The sequence below is a fragment of the Capsicum annuum genome, chromosome 12 (assembly GCF_002878395.1).
Source record: "Capsicum annuum cultivar UCD-10X-F1 chromosome 12, UCD10Xv1.1, whole genome shotgun sequence".
Classification (NCBI taxonomy): domain Eukaryota; kingdom Viridiplantae; phylum Streptophyta; class Magnoliopsida; order Solanales; family Solanaceae; genus Capsicum; species Capsicum annuum.
In genome coordinates this window covers 21,481,194-21,504,792 of record NC_061122.1, presented here as the reverse complement: position 1 = coordinate 21,504,792, position 23,599 = coordinate 21,481,194, and the positions used below count along the sequence as shown (strand labels likewise).

Here is a 23,599-nt window from a genome sequence, read left to right as displayed (position 1 = left end):
TTTGTACTTTCGTTTCAATAACATTGTGTGATTTGAACAATTATAGAAGTTGTCCGACGGGAACTTGTTTTACAGCAAAATAGTTATTGTTTCAATTAGTAGCTCGAAAAACTTTGACCCACTAATATTGTGGGACCACTCGTCCTTTTAAATCATTCTCAACTCATAACCTTTCCTTCTTGCTACCCTTTGTTTAAATTTCAGGGTTTATTTGTCCCTTAAACCCTAAAGTTCCCCTGCATTTTGCTACTTTCTCTTCAATGGCGGCTTCTTCTGATTATACAATAGAGAACATGTACGACGTCGCTTTGAAGCCTCGTCTTCTCCGCTCTCTACTCAAAGAATACGTTCCTGATTTAAAGCATCAGTTTCGGAATCCGCCAGTTCTCTCCTACGTGGTTTCTGCTATAAAAACTCATCAGCTATTATCCGAATCAGCTCCACTTGAATCCGATGAAAAACTGATTGAAAACTGGACAGCGACTGTGGATTCGTGGGTCAACCGAGTAGTTGCTCTTGCTTCTAGTGATACGGTAATGCCTAATTATCTACATTTTGGGTGTGTTGTGTTCGGTCCGAAGGCAAATAAGTGGTTGTTTATTTATTCCATTTGTTCAAACTTATGTGGCATTTTTTGCTTCACGAGAGTCGAACATTTAAGTTTGATTGTGAAGGTGGATAGTAGCTCTTCCTTCTTGTGACACGGTAATGCCTAATTATCTATATTTTGGTTGTGTTTTGTTTGGTACAAAGGTAAATAAGTGGTTGTTTATTTATTCCATTTGTTCAAATTTATGTGACATTTTTTGCTTTGCGAGTGTCAAACAGTTTAAGTTTGACCGTGAATGTGGGATAGTAGCTCTTCCTTCTAATGACGCGGTAATGCCTAATTATCTACATTTTGGATGTGTTGTGTTTGGTCCGAAGGTAAATAAGTGGTTTTTGAATAATTGTCTTCCATTAACCCACTCGTGTTAATGATTTTGAATCATTTAATTTTAACTTGGTTTGACTTACTTACCTATGTTATTGCATTGCATAGATGGTTAAACAATGAACTTAAATTTTTAAGGACTTGTTGGCTTTGTTTTGATATAATGAACAAAGGGGGTTGAGGCATTCCCAAAATTTGAATTGATAATCTATATGGCGTGAGGCATTTCCCCAGGTTGATGTGATTGTTATGGCATAGAGATAAGCTTGCAAGTGTAAGGATTTGACGATACACACTCCAAATCAGTCCACTAATCTTAAGGATCCAAGGACCTTTTTGGAGACCACTCTCGGATTCGCTACCAACAAGAAGAATTCAAGATTCAATGATGTATATAACACCCAAAACATCATCAACACGTGAAGAACAAGAGGATTACAATAATAATAACCAACGGTTTCAACAACACAAGAAACAACAACAAAAGATTACACTAAACAAAGGGATAGAAAGATAGACTACATGAAGGCATAATCTTAAGAACCCAAGAGCATATTTCACTCTTGGACCCTTAACACTACACGCTACAAATCACCTATCTCTTACGTGGCATAAGAGGGACCTTGATCTCCCAAGCATCCAACGTTTCCAAGCTTGAATCCAACACGAGTGATTTCACACTCAAGTTGAAATCCCTAGTTACAATGTTTGGCCATAGGGGCCTTTCTCACAAGAGAGAAATGTCTAAGTGTCTACAACTTTCAATATTCATCAAAACTAATTGCTAAAACCCTACATCATTCTTTTTATAGTGTGTTACAAGTAATAGGTAAAATGACCAAAAGGTCCCTTTAATGAAATGTGGCCAAGAGCGCCCTTGGAGTGCAAGTTTAGGGTCGGTTTTGGTGTGATCCAAGGTCTTCTCCACACTTCACTTGGACGCTTTATTGGACGGGTCCAATGCATTCTCACATACGTGCATCCTCGTGGTCGTACCCGTATCATCCTTCCCTTCTTGAAAAAGGATTCAACCTCGAATCCGTACCTCGCAAAATCAAGAGAAGACAACAAGCACACATCCTCAAGACATGAGGGGTTAGGGGTTAGCAAAATGCACACATCATATTCCATGCCCGGGGGGGTACAAACTTGGAGTATATCCATGGGTCCTTTGTGTTGAACATAAAAAGCTTAGTACAAAAGACACAAAGGAAGTGGTCATCATCCACAAAAAGAAATGAGGAAAAACTTTGTCTTACTTTATTAGCACCCACAACCAAACATTGCTTGTCGTCTTGACCAAGCATTAAGTGGGGAGTGTAGAGATTTCCACATTCCAAGAGGGTGCCAGGATCAAATGGAAAAATTAGCGAAGGATCTAAGCCGAGGCTAGCACTCCCTTCCCCTAGAATGTCACTCCCACACTCACATACAAAAACATTTTCATACACATGGTCTCTATGAACAAAACTAATTGCAATGCTTTTACCACACAAGATGTTCAAAGAGTCATGTGCATTATCAAGATCAATTCTATAAAGATCATCACTAACTTGAGAATTTTTAAGCACACTATTCATAAGTTCAAGTAATGAACTACATGTAAGAGTAAATTGATCATCATGCACACTTAGAGTACTACCAAGAGTACTCATTTCCGAGACTACACATTCCTTGTCCATAAGAGTACTCTCATCTTCCAAGAAGAGATTTCCATCTTTAGGAGGAATGTTGTCACACCATAGTGGGTTAGCATATCGGCTATAGCCTTCAAGGCAAGCTATACCATCATTTTCACCACTAGGTTCATTAGGAGTGTTTATATCATCTTCAAACAAAACATTAAACCTAAAGAGAGCATGATCTATCTCACGGACAGATTTGGAACTAGCAAGTGCTTCGCTCTCTATAAGTTCACTATCAAGTACCAAAGATGTTTCAATCTCCTCTTTACCTTGGTGTGGGTCGGGGTAGCCCACCTCTTCCTTCGGGAAGCTCTCGGCACAAAGTGTTTGGACAAGGGAAGTTGAATTTTGTGGGATAAGTTTAGGTAACAATTGGCGTAGCCTTTCCACGTGCCATTTCAGTTCTTCAATATCGTTATTGATGCGATCAAACGTGGCATCCAGATTAGTGGCAACCATGGTACCTAAAGCAAAGGACAACAACAAGCAACAAAACAAACTTGTTAGTTCAAAATGCCTCACCACACTCTCACTCTTGGTTTTACCTCACACTTGGTTTCACAAGTGTTGAAAGCTGGCTTGTACTTCGTGAGTGATTGAGGGTCGAGTCTACTCTTGTCCGGAATGGATTTTCGTTTGAATTGACTCAAAGAAAATTTGTTTACGGACTTGAGCCAACAAGATACAATGAATTCACAAAAGAGAAAAGCACACAACAAACGTTTAACAAGAATGAACGAACACAAAGACTAACTAACAATCTAGTAGATGGGTACTAGTTTGCCAATTAGTATTGGAACCAACAAAATTGAAACTAAGGAACAACAAAAGGAAACTAAGAAATCTGAAATTTGAGCTTAAATATGTTGCATGAACTGTGACAATGATGACGTGGCAACACGTAATTGGTTTCGGTTTCTAATAATTTTTTTTTTTTTGGTTGTTGTCCAATTTTAAGTCTTGGTCAATTTACAATTTAGGAATTGGTGGAATTTGTTTTAAGGAGGGAAATTCAAACAAGTCTTGAAGCCTTTTCAAAGTCAAGTTTTCAAGACTTTGACTTTCTTGTACTTCTCCTTATAACATGGACCCTTGTTTTATGGAAAATTGTTGGAAAGTTGTTGATATGTGATTGACTATTTGATGAGTGATGGAAAGTCTTTCAAGACTAACAAAGCTTCACCCCTTTTTCCTTCACCTTTATAGATCTAATGTTCACTTTATATTAATAAGCTATGAAGGTTGTGAAGAACTTCAAGAACAACATCAACAATCACCAAGAACAACCAACAACAATCTCCAAAAATACCACAATTTTCACACGGCCAACTTCCAATTTTCACAATACAATATCTTCAACACTTGGCCAAGACAACTACAATTTCAACAAAATGGTTCTTAGGCCACCAATGAACAACAATATCACGTGGCCAAACTTAGAACAACAACAAGATGAAGACCACAAGGCCAAAACAGTCCACCACAACAATGTTTCAACAACAATTCGGCCATGCCTTATGTTCACGAAAACAACACCAACAATGTAAGCTCAAACTTAGATTTAGACTCAAGAGTGCTAGAGATGAAGAAAACTAACACTAGAAACAACAAAACAAGTTAAAATCTCGGCCAACACACAACAATAACTCAATTTTGGCCAAGAACACAAAATGGACAGATTTGCTTCTTTTTGATTTTTCAGTTTTCTAACACTTTTTTTTTGAATTTTCTATCAAGCAAGCCCAAGATTGATCTTGTAGGAACAAGATCAAGCAATGCTTTGATACCAAATGATACAAGAAGCACAAGGGAAACTCGAAACAAACATCAAATCAGTCCACAAGTTTGAAGAACCGAGGACCCCTTTTGTGATCACTCTCGGATTCACTACAACAATAATGAAAACACAATAACAACAAGATATTGAAGGTGTAAATACACCAAAACAGCAACAATATGGAGAGATGGACAACAATAACAAGATAGAAACAACACACGATTTTGCTAACAAGAGATAGAAACGGTTACAAGAACATAAACTACTACAAGATTACAATAAAAGTAAAGGGATAGTTAGATAGACTTAGTGAAGGTATAACCTTAAGAACCCAAGAGCATATTCCACTTTTGGACCCTTAACACTACACATAACGTTCACCTATCTCTTATGAAGACACAAGGTCGGAATCCACCTCCCAAGCATTACGTTTCCAAGCCATGAGATCAACAAGAGTGATTCCATACTCACTATGCCTAATTTCGGTTTTGGTGCCTCAAGGAGAGGGGACTTGTGTTTCTTTGTGTTTCAAGACTTACAACATCATCAATAATCTAAGTCTAAAAGCCCTACAATGTTCTATTTATATTAGGTTACAAATAAAATACAAAATGTCCAAAATGCCCTTTTAAGAGCTAGGCTCCCTTTAAGTGTATTTAGGGGCTGCCTTGTTGTGTTCCAAGGCTCCTCTTTACACTCCAAGTGTGAGATTAGGGTCGGTTTGGTGTGTTTTAAGTCCTTCACTCACACTTTCCAAGCCCCGGGTTCATTACATTCTCACATGCTTCCATCTTCGTGGTCGTACTTATATCATCCTCCCCTCCTTGAAAAGGATTCGACCTCGAATCCATGCCTTGCAAAATCAAAGAGAGACAAACAAGCACACTTCCTCATGGCATGAGGGTTAGGATTAGCAAAAATAAACAATAATGGTATGCACTCAAAACACTCAAAACAGCCCACACCCAAAAAAAGAAACCGAGGACCCTTTGAGTTCAAGTCTCGGCCAACAACAAGTCTCGACATGCCAAGGTGGTTCATATTTGACATATAACCAAAAGTCTTTAGTGTTAAACATTATGAAGCCATCGACAAATTCACCAAGGACTTGGCTATGATAAGCACCCAAAAGAAATGCACCTAAGCCGAGAGTAAATCTTCCCCACCCTAAGATGGCACCGGGATCAAATGGGAAGAGTGGCTATAGACACGGGTCTAAACAACACACCCGTTTCCCGTAGTCTTTACTACAACCACACGGCCTACTCTCTACATTGGCATACATATCATTACAAGTAAAGAGAGAGTAGAGAAAGGTGGCATTCAATTCTACTTCTACTATGGTGTCCTCGGAAACGCCACACAAAGTAGAAAAAGAAGTAATTTCCAAGACCACACATTCCTTACCCTAAAGAGTACTCTCATCTTCCAAGAAGAGATTTCTATCTTTAGGAGGACTGTTGTCACACCATAGTTGGTTAGCATATAGGCTATAACTTCCAAGGCATATAGTTTTTTTGATATTGAAGATTGTATAACACACTTGAAAAACACAATTTCTCTCTACCATAGAGACTTGGCTAAAACTAGGAAACAACTTAGGTGTGGAATCACTTTTGTTGTTTGTTTGCTTGGATCGTTGGGTGCTAGACGGATTAAGGCCCTCTCTTGTGTCCGCCGCATAGTGTAGGTGTTTCTACTATCTTTATCAAGGGTCTTTGTGCTTGAATACACTTAGGTTCTTGGTCTTTGTAGTAGTGTATGTCACACTCTCTATCATTTCCTTTGTTGTAATCTTGTAGGCGTGTGGTGTATTGTTTCTCTTGTGACCCGCGTGTTGTTCTTGTTCTTCATTGATGTTGTTAACATAGTTTGTTGTGAGCTGTTTTTAGGTGTTAAACACCACAATACAATTGTGTTTTTGTTGAATCCGAGAGTGGTCATCAAAAGGGTCCACGGTTCTTTCAACTTGCGGACTGATTTTGGTGTTGTTTGTGTGTTCCTTGTCGATCTTGTATCAGTTGATATCAGTCAAACAACGGAACACCAAAATCAGTCCAAAAATAGTCCACAAATTAGAAGAAATTCATGAGCCCTTTTGGAACTAGTTTCGGCCAACAACAAAAACACAAAAATACAAGATATAATGGTGTATTTATACACCAAAACAGAAACAATATGTGAAGAACAAGATGAACACAAAGGCACAAGATTCGGAGTTAACAATAACAACAAGAACACAAGGTTACATCACAAACACCAAACACAATTACAAGAAAAGTAAAAGGATAGATATATAGACCACATGAAGGTATAATCTTAAGAATCCAAGAATGGACAATCTTGGACCCTTAGATAAACCACATGCTTGTATCTCTGGCACCAGATGATACAAGCACGATCATGAAGATGAACGTTTTTGAGTTTTTTGGATGTAACCTTGGAGGTGTACGAGTTGAAGTGTTAAAAAGGGCTCCAAACCGCCCCTAAAAACACTCCATGGGTGCCTATTTGCCTACTTGGTCATTAAAGGGCCTTTTTGTCATTTAATCTTTTTATTTGTAAAGTACTATAAATAGAACAATATAGGGTTTTAGTTCATTAGTTTTTGTTGGATATTGTTGAAAGAAGACATCTCTTGAGAGAGAGGGTCTCTAGGCCTAAACTAGGACATGAACAAGTGTGGATTCACTTGTGATTGTGTATTGCTTGGAAACGTTGGTGCTTGAGTGGTGGAATCTCTCTTGTGTCACGTAAGAGTGTGGTGTTGCTATTGTAAGTCTTAGGGGTCCTTAGATTTAATACATCTTTGGATTCTTAACTTTGTAATAGTGTATGTCTCACTTCCTATCTTTACATATCATGTACTAGTTGTGTAGTCTAGTGAACCGTTTGGTTGTTGTTGTTCTTGTAATCTTGTAACAGTTGGATTGTTGTTATTGTAGTGTTGTTCCTCTCGTTATTGTTGTTTATCTCTTGTTGTTGTTAGTGTTTTTGGTGTCATTTACACCTTGTTTCTTGATGTTGTTGGAACCGAGATTTGGTGTTTGTTGAGCTCTCGGGTTTTCCTTTATTTGTGGACTATTTTTGGCTTGTTTTTGATACGTACCAAATTAGTATCGTATCAACCAACAACAACATACCCAGTATATTCTCATCAAGTGGGGCTTTTTCTATCAAGTGGAACAACAACCATGGATAAAAAAAGACGAACAAATGTTACTTTAGCCATAGGAGAGAAAATATCACTATAATTAAGCCCAAATATCTGAGTGTACCCATTGGCAATAAGGCAAGCCTTAAGTCTATCAATTTGGGCGCCAGGATCAATTTTCACTGCATAAATTCAATGACAACCAATGTGATTTTCCTAAAGGGAGATGAACAAGCTCTCAAGTACCACTTGTATGTAAAGTAAACATCTCGTCAATCATAGCTTGTCTCTATCTTGGATGAGTAAGTGCTTTTTTTGTGGACTTAGGGATGGAGACAGAGGACAAAAATGATATAAGTACCCAAGGGTGTGGCCTAGTGGTTCAATGAAGTGGGATGAGCGTCATGAGGTCTCAGGTTCAATTCCCAACAGAGACAAATACTAGGTGATTTCTTCCCATCTGATATAGCCTTGGTGGACAGAGTTACTTGGTACCTGTTGTTGGTGGGAGGTGACAGGTATCTCGTGGATTTAGTCGAGGTGCGCGTAAGCTGGCGCGGATACTAGGGTTATAAAAAAGGATGATATAAAGGCATGATGGGGTGGTGATAAACGATGATAACTGAAAAGGGTATAATGAGGGTTAGTATTACGAGTGGACCGTATTCCTTTTTGAAGTGCAGTCGGAGGAGACAAGTCTATAGTAGGTGCAGAACGAGAATCATCTGAGCCTGATGCTGTACATGGATGGCAATGATAAGTCAGGAGCGGTGGCACTGTAGCGTTGTTGAAGGTATTGTAGATTCCTCAAAAGTCAGTGCAGGTAAGACTGTTGGCACTATAGATAGAATTGTAGAAGTAATGATAGGATCCTCAAAAGTCGATATGGGTAATGCCTCAGACATGTTAGGATGATTAAGATCAGAAGATGTAAAGTAAGGTTGAGACTCAAAGAATCCGACATCAGCTGACATAAGGTACTGATGAAGATCAGGTAAGTATCAACGATATCCCTTTTGTACTCGAGAATAACCAAGAAAGACACATTTGAGAGCACGTGGGATTAATTTATCATTCCCTGGGTGAATTATGAACAAAACATGTACTCCCAAAGACACCGTATAGAGGTGACTGAGGAAACAAAATTGAATAAGGAATTTAATTTTGAATGGTAGATGGAGGCATTCGATTAATTAAATAGCAAAGTGTGATAACTGCATCGCCCTAAAAATGCAATGGAACATGGCATTGAATAAGAAAAGTGCGAGCAGTCTCGATGAGGTGCTTGTTCTTCCTCTCTGCTACTCCATTCTGTTGAGGGGTATACAAACAAGAAGTCTAATGAATAATTCCTTAATGAGTCAAAAATTATTGAAATGAGTCTAATGCATTTCAACACAGTAACTCCCAAATATAGGAAACAATTCAGTGCGATCTTTCATTAAGAAAATCCAAATACATCTTGAATAATCATCAATGAAGCTAACAAAATAACGAAAACCTGAGGTTGAACTCAACTACCAGGACCCTAAATGTCAAAGTGAACTAAGAAAAAGATAGACTCTGCATGATTCTCAGTACTACGTTGAAAGGTAGTTCTAGTGTGTTTTTCAAGTTGGCATGACTCACAATCTTATGTGGATAGATTCGACAAACAACCATCTTTTGTAACTTGAACAAACTAGGATGTCCCAAAGGTTTGTGAATTACGTCCGTAGAATGTGTAGCCGGACATGTTACGGTGGAGTTTGGAAAGGTAAGGTAGTAGAGGCCTTGTGATTCATATCCTACACCAATTGCTTGTCTCTTATTATGGGTCATGCATGATAAAAGAGCCCTCAAGAAATAGTATGTCATAATTTATGGCACGAGTTAAATGACTGACCGATGCAAGATTAAAAGAACAATCATGAACATAAAGAACATAATTTAAAGTGACAGAGGATAGAGGATTAGCTTGTTCAACTCCTTTTGCTTTGGTTTGATTACCATTGGCTAAAGTGGTTGTTGGAAGAGACTGAATAAACAATATTTGATAAATGTGATTTATCAATAGAAATATGGTCAGAAGCGGCAGAGTTCACAACCATGATCCAGAGGTAGGAGATTGTGTAGTTGATGCTACTGATAGATATCTGCTTACTTGCTCGATATTGAAGATCCTCATTATATTCTTTTTGAGATAAATACACCCATTGATTATCTGTAGTGTTAGCTAAGCAACATGAGCATTTTTAGGTGATCGACCATGCAAAGAATAACATATTTCACGTGTATGTTCAAGCCTATTACAATAAATGCACTTAGGTCGAGAGTAGCATATGTGACGAGTGTGTCCAAGCTTTTTTCAATAACTACACCTAGGTCGAGATCTTTCAAAACGACCTCCCCCTCGTCAATTCTTCATGGACTGTGACGTTTGATTTTTCGATTTCCTCATTAAGGGTTCAGACTTAATCATAGGACTAAATCGTGCAAATAATTAGGAAATGTGTTGCCGGAATATGGGGAAAAAAGTGTTCACGGTCGAAATCTGAAAATAAAGTGCCCCATCGTCGTGAAATTGGATTTGACAATCAGAACTTGATTGGAATTGAGAAATAACTATATGGGCAGCCTCGAATTGACGAGGCAACCCTACTGGAAAGAAAACTTGCAAGAAAAAGTGGGCAGAAATCGCCTCACGCGCCAGCGCGTGGATATGACGCGCTCGCCGGAGAACTGCTTTTGGTGGCGCATGAGGGGCATGCTGCACCTATTTTCAGTTATCTTGATTGGGGTTTTGTCGTCGGAAAAATTTGAAACTGATGGTGGGCCTGTTTTCGGAAAAGAAAGAACTGATAAGGTTTGGAAAATTTGCACAGTGATGAGTGACGACTGATTTCGCTGGAAGATGCACAATGATACTTTTCTTCTTAATGCTCTGATACCATGTGAAAAAATGTTATTGAATTGTTGTGTATCTAAATTATTACATTGAGACCCTGTTTATAAATGCTATATTAGACTTGGAGTATCAAGGTTGGGGGACTTGGAGAAATCTGAGGAGTGTCGCGATTATAGTTATTATAGGCGTATCAAGGTTGAGGAGGGCAAGAGGGCTATTCACAGGATGCGGCGGGGTAGGGCGACGGGGCCTGACGAGATTCCAGTGTATTTTTGGAAGAGCACTAGTGGGGCAGGTTTGGAGTGGTTAACAAGGTTGTTTAACATCATTTTTTGGACGGCAAAGATGCCGGAAGCGTGGAGGTGAAGTATTATGGTTCCTTTATATAAGAACAAGGGAGACATTCAGAGTTTCAACAACTATAGAGGCATTAAGTTGTTGAGTCATACTATGAAGGTTTGGGAAAGGGTGGTAGAGTTGAGGCTGAGAAGGATCGTGAATATCTATGAGAATCAGTTCGGTTTCATGTCAGGTCCCTCGACCACTGAGGCCATTCACCTCGTGAGGAGATTAGTGGAGCAGTTTTGAGAGAGGAAGAAGGATTTGCACATGGTGTTTATTGATTTAGAGAAGGCATATGATAGAGTTCCGAGGGAGATTCTATGGAGGTGCTTTGAGGCTAGAGGGGTGCCCGTGGCGTACACTAGGTCGATCCAGGACATGTATGATGGGGCGAAGACTTGTGTGATGGTAGGTGGGAATTCGGAGCACTTTCTAGTTTTGATAGGGTTGCACTAGGGGTCAACTCTTAGCCCGTTTTTATTTGCCTTGGTGATGGATGTTTTGACGCGGCATCTTTAAGGGCAGGTGCCTTGGTGTATGCTATTTGTGGATGATGTGGTACTGATTGACGAGACTCGGGGAGGGGTTAATGATAAGTTGAAGATTTGGAGACAGACGCTCGAGTCTAAAGGGTTTTGATTAAGCAGAACCAAGACGGAGTACTTGGAGTGTAAGTTTAGTGAGGTGTCGCAGGAGGATGGAGTGGTGGTGAAGCTGAACTCGCAGGTCATTCAGAAGAGGGAGAGTTTCAAGTATCTGGGGTTTATGATTCAGGGCAATGGCGAGATTGACGAGGATGTCACACATCGAATTGGGGCAGGGTGATTGAAATGAAGGCTGGTTTCAGGAGTCTTATGTGATAAGAAAGTGCCTTCAAAGCTTAAAGGTAAGTTCTACAGAGTGGTAGTCCGGCCGACTATGTTGTATGGAGCGGAATATTGGCTAGTTAAGAACTCCCATATCTAAAAGTTGAAGGTGGCGGAGATGCGAATGTTGCGATGGATGTGTGGACATACCAAGAATGATAGGGTGAGGAATGAGATTATTCGAGAGAAGGTGGGAGTTGCTTTGGTGGAGGATAGGATGCGAGAAGTGAGGTTACGTTGGTTCGGACATGTGATGAGGAGGGGCTCGGATGCTCCAGTGTGGAGGTGTGAGACACTATTTATGGATGGTTTTAGGCGGGGTAGAGGTAGACCGAAGAAATATTGATGGGAGGTGATTAGGCATGATATGGAGCAATTACAACTTACGGAGGACATGACCCTTGATAGGAAGGTGTAGAGGACGCGGATTAGGGTGGAGAGTTAGGGGGTGGGAGTGCGTCGGTAATAGTAAGGGAGCGTTCTTGTGTGTCTGTAGTTTTTTATTCGTGGTGCTGTGTGATGTCTATGATTTCGGTTCGATAGTTCTTATTTTTATCTTGTGGTTGTAGTATTATCTTGTTGCTAGCGGTGTTAGTTTATTTTGTACTTATCTTTTGTATTTGTTATACTGTTATCGGTTCTAAGTCGGGGGTTTATCGGAAACAGCCTCTCTACTTCACCTGAGGTAGTGGTATGGTCTGCGTGCACTCTACACTCCCCAGACCCCTTTATGTGGGAATACATTGGGTATGTTGTTGTTGTGGTTGTTCCAACTAGGACACTGACATTATACTCCTTTTCTAAGTAGGATCCTATATACTATTCCTACTCATATTCTAACAGTTTCCCTTGATGAAATCTTATGGGTTTTACATGGTTCCTGAAGCATGTTGCTTTTTATGAGCTTCGTGACATATGATAGCCAAAATGTTTTTTATGTATGATTAAGGAGCTAGTTTTTTTGTGATTGTTTGTGTACAGCCAGATAAATGCTGGGCTGGTATATCTTTGCTCGGGGTGACATGTCAAGAATGCAGTAGGGAACGTTTCTTAGCTTCTTACTCTGCATGGTTTAACAAACTCTTACTCCACCTTCAGGTAATCAAGTTGATCCTACATTGATAAGAGTTCTTTGCCTAATCTTCTTTTTGTTAATGACATATATAAAATGAATTCAGATTCCTGTCTGAGTAAAAACGCAAATATTTGCCACTGTTGCTACTGTACAGAATATTTTATATTCCTTCTGTTCATTTGGTCATGGAAAAAGCACATTTGGATGTTATTGTATTTGCTAGAAGTAGAACTATGATCTGGAAAGAAGGAATGTTGTGAGTTGTGTTGTTATCATTGTCAAGTATCAACTATACATCAAGATGACTGATCCATGTAGATATCATTGGACTAAAATAGAAATCATTTGTTCTACTCAACCTGACAAGTGTCTTATTAATTGGTGCCTTGATCACTCCTATATGTTCTCTTAATTAATCAGTGAAGAGTAACAAACATTAGATTGACTAAAGCTAACCTCCATATCTTTGTGGAAGTTTTGCTTTGACCAATGTGAAAAGTTAATGAACATTTGTTTCTTTTTTGTTTTTTGTGGGTGCTTGGACTAGTCCCCTGAAGATTCTCACTTTGTGAAGGTAGCTACTTGTGCCTCCCTGTCAGATTTGTTCACAAGGTTTGTTTGGTTACTTTTGATTTCGATTGTTATTTTTATTCAATGAGTCCAGGGTTGACGGAAAGGGCTATTGCTTGCTCATTACTTGGAAAAACTGTTTTGGTGTTATGCTAAAGCGGAACCCATTAAAGGGCAGCCCGGTGCACTAAAGCTCCCATTATGTGCAGGGTCCAGGGAAGGGCCCCACCACAAAGGTGTATTAAAGCGGAACCCATTCTTATGAAAAAAATGTTGTTAAAGGGAACTTCTTGGTTAGGCTTAAGTTGGTTTTGTTAATTTAGTTTGCTCATTAATTTCCTTTCTGGTCCTAATGGTGTCCGAAAGTAAAATACTCATCATATGGACTTTCTCCTGTATGATATGGCATTTATTGGAATTAGTAGCTTATGCACCTTCCCTATGATTTGGCTATGGGGTTTAAACCCTGAATTTAGCTGCTGAAGCGAGTGAAATATTAAGATTCGGTGCATATTATATATTGAAGGAGCACCAGTCAATTGACCCTATTTAGAAAGGTAAAAGATTGCTGCAGTGTAATCTTAACGAATAAAGTGAAAGCTAGTGTAACTAAGTAAAGATTGCTGCAAGACTGAGCAGACAGATATTTCCGGTCTTTTAGATGTTCCTACCTCAGTATTGGCTTATTTTGTAAATGTTCAGGCTGGGTAAGCAGAAAGTGTTTACTTCCGCTTGTGCGCTCTAAGGAACAGAACTAACACAGACTGGTCAATGTTTTGCAACTTGCTTTGATAGGATTTTTAATAATTTTAAATTTATAGTAAGATCAATGTTTCTCTCTTGGGTCATTTTTCTCTTTAATGTAAATTCTTCTGGATCATATTAGTCTGGGGACATCTATGCAGAGGCCTGTAAGAAGGCTTGACCTTTTCACTTTTAAAGATTTGTCTGATCAAAAGGATATATGCCTTTTCCTTCCTTGATATCAGGTTGAATGGATTGCCAAATGCAAAGAAAGATGGTATATCATTCAGTTCAAAACTAATTCAACCATTATTGAAGCAGCTAAACGAGGATAAATTTGATGCTGTATGGGTTAGTAAAACTAGCTGACCTGTTCTTTTTTGAAAGTATTTAGTTAATTTTGCTTACTGTATGTGAAATGGTGTCTTTGTTTTAGGGTTTTGACATCTCTTGCAACCTGTGCAGGAAGAAGCTGTTTTTCTGTTGTGCACCATTTTAGATATCTTCCCATCTTCCATTCAACGGCATTATGATGGTGTAAGTTCTTTGTTGGTGTCACAATTTTTTTTTTTCTTTTTAAAAACTTTGCATTACATTGATACTGCTCTAAGGCTTGCTCATTATGATCCAAGTTCATAATGCATCAATGTCTAGTTTGTTCATCAAGAACAAGATTGAAAGGAAGCATGAGATACACAGATTAGGATTAGCTTCTTAAGGCACTCTGCTTAGGAAATCATTTTGCTGAACCTAAGAAATTGGATTTACGCTGATGGAAGCATATTGAAGGATTTAAGTAATGCTATAATGAAACATTTTCTTGTGACATTGGTTTCTGTTCTTTTAATCCCATGTATGAAATTGGTTCTTGGCTCACACTTATTTGCCATTATTCCAAGGTTTTAATTGTTGTTTCTATTTCTTACTCGTGTTCTTTGGAGAGTCCTAATCATGATATCATGTCTATTTCAGTATAGATTGATTAGCTGAACTGTTAATTTTGGCAGGTTGAGGATGCTATTGTCTTGAGGCTCATATCAGGCAAGTGCAGTCCTAGTATGTTGGAGGTGAGACAAAAACCAGAAGGTTTATTTGTATTCTAGCTATTATATGATAGGCAAAATCAGAGTAACTCTTGTCGTTTTTATTTTCAGAAACTTGGTTATTGCTTGGCTTTGCTACCAAAATCAAGAGGGGACGAGGATAGCTGGTTATTGATGATGCAGAAGATCATGCTGTCAATCAATAATCTGCTGAACGATTCCTTCCAGGGTCTAGAGAAAGGTGATTATCTGATATTGATCGACTACCCTTACTAATCATGGCAGCTCGAACTGAAATTCATCATTATCAATATATGTAGAAACTATAAGAACTGAGGCCATGCGATTGTTGCTGCCCCCCGGGAAAGACCCACCGCCTCCATTAGGGGGGCAATCTTTGTCTAGAGAAACTGCAGACAACAAAATGAGGCCTGAGCACTTGCAGATCTCCAGAATCTCTACCCTGATATTTTGTTGTTGTAAATTGCTTACAAGCTCATACCCATTTCAGGTCAGAATCTGTGCACATACAAATGGTAGTTCATGATTAATTGATTTCCGAATGTGTGGTGTGAGTTCATGATCAATAATTTTATTTTCTTAACTAGGTTGCTATACATGTACTTCCATTAATAGCTCTTACTAAAAGAGTGCTGATGGTTGATGGTTCCTCATCACCAGGCATTGCATACATGACTACAATGAAACAAGAGTTTTTGTGTTCAGAACTCCCAGTCTTGCATTCACACACATTGGATCTTCTTTCATCAATTGTCAAGGGACTGGGCAGGTGAGCTTTTCAATATTTGTTTTTCTCTGTCTTGTTTCAGTTGATAACATTTATTGTTTCAGTTTTGACTATCTTTGTCCCAAAGACTCATGTTCTGCGTAGAATAAAATGCCATTTCGGACATGCAAAATCGAATTGGATCATTATTAACGTGTGTGTCATGTTTTATTTGTACTTCTGTGTCTTTAAATAATTTGCCAAATCTGGCTTGCAGAAAGATCAATATTCCCTGGTTTGGGGAATCAATTTTTGTAGTCCAGTTGGTTGGGCTACCTACCTGAACTCTCACCTTGTCGATGGGGTTTCGATGCCCCATCTTGTAATCCCTATCCCCAATTCCCCTTCCCCTCATCCTGTGTATGCTAATTTTTTTAAATAAGAATATTCCCTGGGTCATCCCAAAGTAGAAGGGAGTTAATACCAAGCCTGATCGCCAGTGACTATCTGAAATCACTCATTGATCATCTTGGGAAGGACTAAGGAGAGGAGATAATGTCTTCATTAGTCATTCTTGTTTTTCTTAAATATTACCTTCTCTCTTTTGGGGAAAATTAGGGAAAGTTTCAACCTTTTCCACTGGTTGTTATCTTTCCTGAACCGGGGGTCTATCGGAAACAACCTCTCTACTTCATCTGAGGTAGTGGGATGGACTGCGTACACTTTACCCTCCCCAGACCCCACTTGATGGGAATACACTGGGTATGTTGTTGTTGTTGTTGTTGTTGTTAGGTTTATGAAATAGAATGTTGATGCATTGCAATATTAGAGTTCAAATGCTGCAGGTGTTTGTTGGAACCGTGCTTCAGTTAATTATGAATATACCTTTGGTTTTGAACTGTTTTATTGTTTTGATAAGTTCAGTCTGTTCTATCTCTATTTAGGCATTTAAATTGTCTATGTTTTCCCTTGATATCAGTCGGTAAATGGACTGTCCTGTTAGAATTTCAGGGTATCTTGCTCTTTTAGCAAGAGATAATGAACTAAAGCTGCAAAGAAAAAAAACTTTGAGGTAGAGAATGAGGATATTACTTTGTATAATGATTAAGGTGGTGGTTAAAATTATGGTAGAGAACAAGTACGTTCTTGAATAAAGTGCTCACAAACTTTATAACACTTGTTGGCCATTTACCCCATGCATGGATTCATAAAACCTGTTCAAAAGCAAAGTCCATTACATGTATTTTTCAATGTTCAGTTGATTTATTTAATTATAGTCCCCCTTTCCATACTGGGTAATCTATTTAGAGGATACTAATGCTAAGATTGACTGCTTCTTTCTCTCTTTTGCAGCCAGTTGCTCCCTCATGTTGGCTCTATAATAAGACTCCTAACCAACTACTTTGAGACGTCTACTTTGCCAGAGCTAAGGATAAAGGTGTACACGATTATGAACGTTCTGCTGATGTCACTGGGAGTCGGTAGGCATTTTAAATTTTCAACAAGTTTGTACTTCGTTTGGCCTTTGTTATGCTAACAACCACTTGCCTAAGAGATAACAAGTCTGTCTGCATGTCAGTAAATGCTCACAATCTCTCCATATTTAGCTGAGATAGTAAGTAAATTTTTTGGGAACCATAAGATAATTTTCTTCGGAACACTACTTGTATCAGTCCTGAAATAGTTATTCATCGTTAGGTACTGGTATCTCCCTATTTCATGGAATCAGACTATGTTCCATGCTCTAAATGCAGAGTTTTTTTAGTTCTGTTGGATGCCTCTTGTAGCTATAATTATTGGATGGTAAATATTCCATATGTTTTCTATCACTAAAATATCACATAGGCCCAATCTCTATTTCGTTATCATGGTACTAGAGCCATGCCTATCCCAATTCTTGTTTGATTCGATGTTGGTGGCCCAGATATCCAGTCCCAGTCCTGCAATGGGTGGTAGAGTCCCATGGATAGGCACTTGGGCTCCTTATATGGACTTGGATTATCCTCACCTCTTGCGCTTTAGCTTTTAGGGTTGAGTTAAGCCCAATCTCCATTTCTTTATCGTATTTCCGAACTGCTGTGCATATAGTGGAGTGGTGATTTTGATAGTGTTTATGATTGATTATAAGTCTTGTCACTGATTGCAGCAATTTTAATTTGGCAGGGATATCCGCACACCTCACTGATGTGATTGTTAATAATTCATTGATTGATTTGGATGAGAGAGGCACATCTTCTGTTGCACAACAGAAGATATATCCAGAGACTACAGCAAAGACTTCCCACAAAAAAAGGAAGCATGCAAGTACAAGTAGTTCACTTGAGGAGCAGCCTGATAGCGATGTTTTTGAAGTTGAAATGTGCCCAACTGTGGGTTCATTATCTGTTAAGATAGCTGCACTAGAGGCATTGGAAGCCCTTCTCGCTGTGGTATGCTTAATGTTGCTCTCGCTTTGGACTACTTCTGATGGAATGTGTTTTTTAAGAGAAGAGTTGCAATTTGATATTAAAAGTAATTTTTCAAAGAGTTGCAAGTTATTTTTTGTAATAGCATGAGAGTCAAAGTTAGAAGATAATAATGACTATTTGATGAATTAGTACTTTTAAAATTATAAAAGCAGGGTTTTAATTTCGTAGTATAATATCATATAAGAAAATGTATCGAAAATTATCAAAAAGAAGTTTCATGTTAGAGAAAGCTGACACCATTTTCGGACACATCTAAATAGAAAGTAGGGCAGTCAAAGAAGGGATTGACGTTAAATGTACTTGTTAAAGCTTGGCTCTCCACCTGCATTCTTGCCTGGATGCTTTAGATGCTGAAAAAATAATGTGAATCAGGTTTGTGGTTACAAAAAAAGATATTTTCTAGCCATTATGTTGTGAAAGTGCCTCTTCCTTGCTCTCAGGTAAGATTTAACCTAGGGCCGTCTTATTCTTGGGATCACAGTTTTATGTTTATTGGTGAATGAGTTCATCTTTTTCCTAGAGAGAGATGCATCTTGGCAAGCAACCCACTGTTCATTGTAGCAGAAATCATTCATGCACTCTCTTAAGTATCTGTAGAATTAGGAGATGGTACAGGAGAGCCTCAATCCTTTAATTTGCAGTTGAAAGCATCCATTTTTTATTACTGTATACCTCTATGTAATTCATCCTTTATTTAAGATCATCATCTTTATTAATTCACCTCTGTAACAAGGCTTATTTGTTTCATAGTTTTAATCTCTATTGATATTCATCTGATATCCGAAGTAGTCTGCAACTTTGTTTTACAACTGCTTGAGTAAGGTCCATTCTTTGCCATTATATTTCTCATAGCCTATGGATTGTTTTTCTTTTACCTCAGCTTCTTGGCCTTGTCCTTACTCCATTTACTAATTGTAATTCCATTTAATTAAAATCATATTCTAGAGTCTATGTTGCTTGAACTGTTCAAAATTTTCAATGGGTGCGTGTTGGATTCGCCAAAACTAGTGTGTTTTTGGAGAATCCGACACGGGTGCGGCATGTAAAGTGAAGAGTCCGCACAACTTAGTCTAGAATATAGTGAGTACATGAAGATTGCTTACTCGTTATATGATGCTATGATGCGTATTTATGAGTTTAGGCCGTCCACAGTTTAATATGTAAAAAATTTGGAACATTTTCTGACCATGTAATAATCCCTGCCTCTCTTGCTGTCTCTCCCTATCTATTCTATATTATCCATTTGTTCTCCTTTGTACGCATCTCCAGAAATTGTTCTGATGGCAAGTATCTTATCTCTGTCATTTTAAGGGTGGTTCTTGGAGATCTGAGAGTTGGCGAGTAAATGTTGATCACCTTCTTTTGGTTGTTACCAGAAATGCTTCTAAAGGAGGGTGGGCCAAGGATGGCAGAAGCAAATTGGTTTCTGAACCAACCACTATGTGGGGTAACTATCAAATTGCAGCTTTACGAGCACTTCTGGCTTCTCTCCTCTCTCCTGGCCGCACTCGCCCACCACACCTATCTCAGGGGCTTGAAGTTTTTCGCAGAGGTAAGAATGCAATTTTGTTGAGGTGCTTGTACAGATATTTTCTTAGGAACAGCTAGAAGTCTTCTATGCCACTCCAGGCACAGCTAGGTAAAAGAAAGCCCTTAGACAATAGCAAGCAAGAGTTGTGCACATGAAATTATTCTATTAATTAAGCTGCAGAGTGCCTGACCCATTTCTTGTCAGTCTTCTTCTGTGTCATATGCTTAATGTATTAAAAACATACACTGATAAAGAAGTGAATATTTAGAGATTGAATGTTAAACTAGTAGATATATAGACATGGTAAGTGCGGAAGAAGATATGTTGAAAATTTGATCTTATAACGATTAGTCGATCTGTCAGCTGCATGCTGTGGGAAATGCAACTTTTAACTAACAAATGTTTGGCCTAGCAGTTGCTCTCAAATGATTGACGTAGTGGCTAGAGAATGAGGGATGATTTTATTTTAAATGCCATTATGCTACCAACGCATTGGAAGAACATTTATATCGAAGGGTGATGTTGCTGTTCTCACCTTGTAGTTCCCTTGCCCTTAGTTTAGTATCCTTCATTTTTTTTTGCAATCTTCTTAAATGATTAACCTGTTGCTAATTTGGTGTTGGCAGGGAGTCGAGAAATAGGAACTAAAGTTGCTGAATGTTGTGCATATGCTCTTTTGGCATTGGAAGTGCTTATACATCCCCGGGCTCTTCCATTTTTAGATGTCCAGTCCACTGACAACAAGTATGAAGTTGGAAATAAGTGGTTTTCAGGGATCAGTGACCGCGCAGCAAATATCACATTCCACATTGGCACGTCCAAAAAGGCCCCTGATGAATCAGACTCTTATAATGATGACCTTTACGCAGATTGGATGCGAAATAGTGAAGATTCGGATACCGTGGCAGCTGATCATGGAAACGATACAGATAAAAGTAATCAACCCCAAGCAACATTGGGAGATCCTTCATCAGAAAAGCTTCCATCTCTTGACACCACTGCCGTAAAAGATTCTAAAAGTAGTAAATTGAAGGAAGTAGCGCCTAATACTGTTGCTACGAAAATCCCCATGGACAGGGATGAGGTCATGGCTGAATCGCAACTATCTGAAGAAACAAGTAAGCATTCTGAAGAGATCCTACCCTCCAAGTCTGAAACTCTTGCTTCAATTAGTAGTGGGAAAAGCAGCTTTCAATCCAGTTCCCTTGTTTCTGATGGCAATGCTTTAAATCCCACGGGTAGTGAAGTTCAAGCAGAGAAACTAGTCTTGGGTGCTAAGAACAATGTGGTATCTCTAGGATCAGAAAAGTTCGTGGACAGTGCATCAAGAAAGGAGGTGGCAGAAGCTAGCGATGCTGGATTTGCTTCGTCGCTGATGATGAATGTAGACAGAGGTAAAGAGTTGATGCATGAATCAGATAACGAGTCCATGGAGTCAATTCCTGATATAGTTGACGTTGAGCCCGATTCTGATTAAATAGAGAACAACCTATATAGCGCCGCACATTATATTTATTGTGTCTCGTATGGTGGGTATGATGTTGTATTGCTTAAGAAAATCATCAGTCCCCTGGCTGTTTCTCTAAGAGGAAATTTTGGAGGAGTTGATGCATTGATAGTTAAGATGAGTTTTTCAATCTATCCTTGCACACGGGGCCATGCTAATTTCTCTGTCGGGTTTTGCTTGCTAGTGGTTGAATGTTAAATTTATGACTAAGTCGCTAGGTTTTAGATTTCAAAATTCATTAGAGGATTTTTTTCACTAAAGTTTCGAAGTTCTTGAGTCTGTAAGTTGTACTATCCTACTATTGAAAATCCAGATGAATTACAATACAATCCTTGACAAAGGATGCCAATTTTGAGTAGATTGTGTTTTCTGTGTGCGGTTTAGCTTAATTTCTTTGCTATTAATATGCCTTGCCCATATTTTGTTTGTTTTGAGCTGCCAAGAATGTGGTGTTAAAAGTTTGGTAACAAAATGATACATTAATATAGTGAGGTATTGTTTTTATCTGATGTTAGGTAAAGTTAGTTTTACTAATTGCGGCTGTGGTCAGGCAAAGTACTATGTGAAGCACTGACAAAGATTGTGATGGAGTTGTAATCATTCCTGTTAGTGTCTCGGATTTGAATTTTGATATAGGTTGCCTTTGGTGGGGAGCACAGGACTTTTTAAGGTAAAACTGAATTAGTCGAATCTCGATCCTTAACTAGAGGTCTAGAGTTCAAACTCAATAAAAACTGTAAAGCAGTCAACTCTGGCCTTCTAATAAAGTCAGTTAAGAAGTGTGTATCATTTCAACGAAGTGCTACTGAACTGCCTTCGACGGCTCAATTGATTCTTTAATAATATTGGATTTAATGTTGTAGAGTCCCATCAAATTGACACCCCCCCCCCCAGAAAAAAAAAAGGAAAGGATATGATATGACCATTTAAAAAAAAAATGGCTCACATTTGAAAAGGTGGACATGCTGTAGCCAATCAGCTAAAGTAATTCCCCCCTTTTAGCCATTTTAGTCCAATTGGGTACATGCAGTCTTTATACTCAATTGATACACTTTTATACCTCAATGATACACTTTTATATTATATTGATACACTTTTTTTTTTTTAAAAAAGAAATTTTATGCAAACACATGCAATCCCTATACCCAATTGATACTCTTTTATACCACATTGATACACTTTTATACTGCATTGATACACTTACAGTGTCCATATACTCAATTAATACTCTCTTATACTAGATTGATACATATTTAGAATGCATGTAAAAATTATATAGAGTCGTATAAAATATGTAGCTAAATAATAATTGTAGTTAAAAATTGTATAGAATATGTATAAAAATGCATAATTATTATATAGAATATGTATATGTATAGAAACCATATTGTTATTATATATAAATATATATCTTTAACAATTGTATTATATTAAAAGTATATGATATTATATTTTATTGTATAAATAAGTAAAATTGAACTAAACAAATAATACGTTATTTTAATAATGTTATATCACTTAAAAAAGATTGTCATATAAATGATTTAGAATAAAATTATAAATCTATCTAAAAGTTCAGTTGAATTGTCCAACGTCTACTTTGACTTTTGAAAGTGAATTGGACTAAACTTTGCATTATATCTCAATCAATCTGAACAGGACTAAAGTTGGCCAAATAATTTGTTTATTTGTTTGCATCTGTGTTATCTTAAGTTAAATTGCTTCCACACAAATCTTTACTAAAAATTACTATAATATTTCACACAATGGCACAAGAATTGACAAAACAAAACGTTCAAGTTCCAACAGTGATAATCCAAAAAAAAAATAATTCAAATGCGGATTAAGTACAGTAGGACATTATAATAATACGTTATTATGAGATGCTAAAAAAGAATAAGGAGCCAAAAAACATGGGCACATTAAAGAAGAAAAGTTGGCGGCTCAGTACACAAAACGGAAAGGGCCAAATTGTGATGCTTAATGGCTATTTACTAAATTTTTAAATTTAGGTGCTAGTTTTGTGAAATTATTTTAGTTTTAGATGTTATTTTTGTCCTTTCTCCCAAAAAAGTAAATAATAATAATAACATTTAACAATCCAGATATCATTTTAGTTTTGGCTGATATTTTCAGTATTCTAACTAGATCAATAATTGCATGCTTAGCTTGAATTAAGATGAGATGTCTTTTTAGGTAAAATTGAACATGAATGTTCCTCCTTTTAAGAATTCTCTTACACAACGTAAACCTGAATTAATCAGATTATAAGTAAATATCTGATGCTGG

The 23,599-nt window shown here is 38.0% G+C and overlaps 1 protein-coding gene across 2 annotated transcripts; it reads left to right on the top strand.

Annotated features, from left to right (window-relative positions):
- The first annotated feature begins 151 nt into the window (after positions 1–151).
- LOC107851007 (proline-, glutamic acid- and leucine-rich protein 1) lies at positions 152–21,668 on the top strand. 2 transcript variants are annotated; one of them, XM_016695886.2, is made up of 13 exons: positions 152–533; positions 12,627–12,743; positions 13,268–13,332; positions 14,280–14,385; positions 14,500–14,571; positions 15,042–15,101; positions 15,189–15,318; positions 15,398–15,588; positions 15,686–15,867; positions 17,158–17,285; positions 17,968–18,233; positions 19,584–19,824; positions 20,430–21,668. In XM_016695886.2, exons 1-13 carry the CDS (start codon positions 261–263, stop codon positions 21,278–21,280), a joined length of 2,682 nt encoding a protein of 893 aa, XP_016551372.2. In that variant the 5' UTR covers positions 152–260; the 3' UTR covers positions 21,281–21,668. The 2 variants fall into 2 exon arrangements, with proteins under 2 accessions (XP_016551372.2, XP_016551374.2); XM_016695888.2 differs by having other exon boundaries at positions 171–533; positions 14,280–14,379.
- The last annotated feature ends 1,931 nt before the right edge of the window (positions 21,669–23,599 follow it).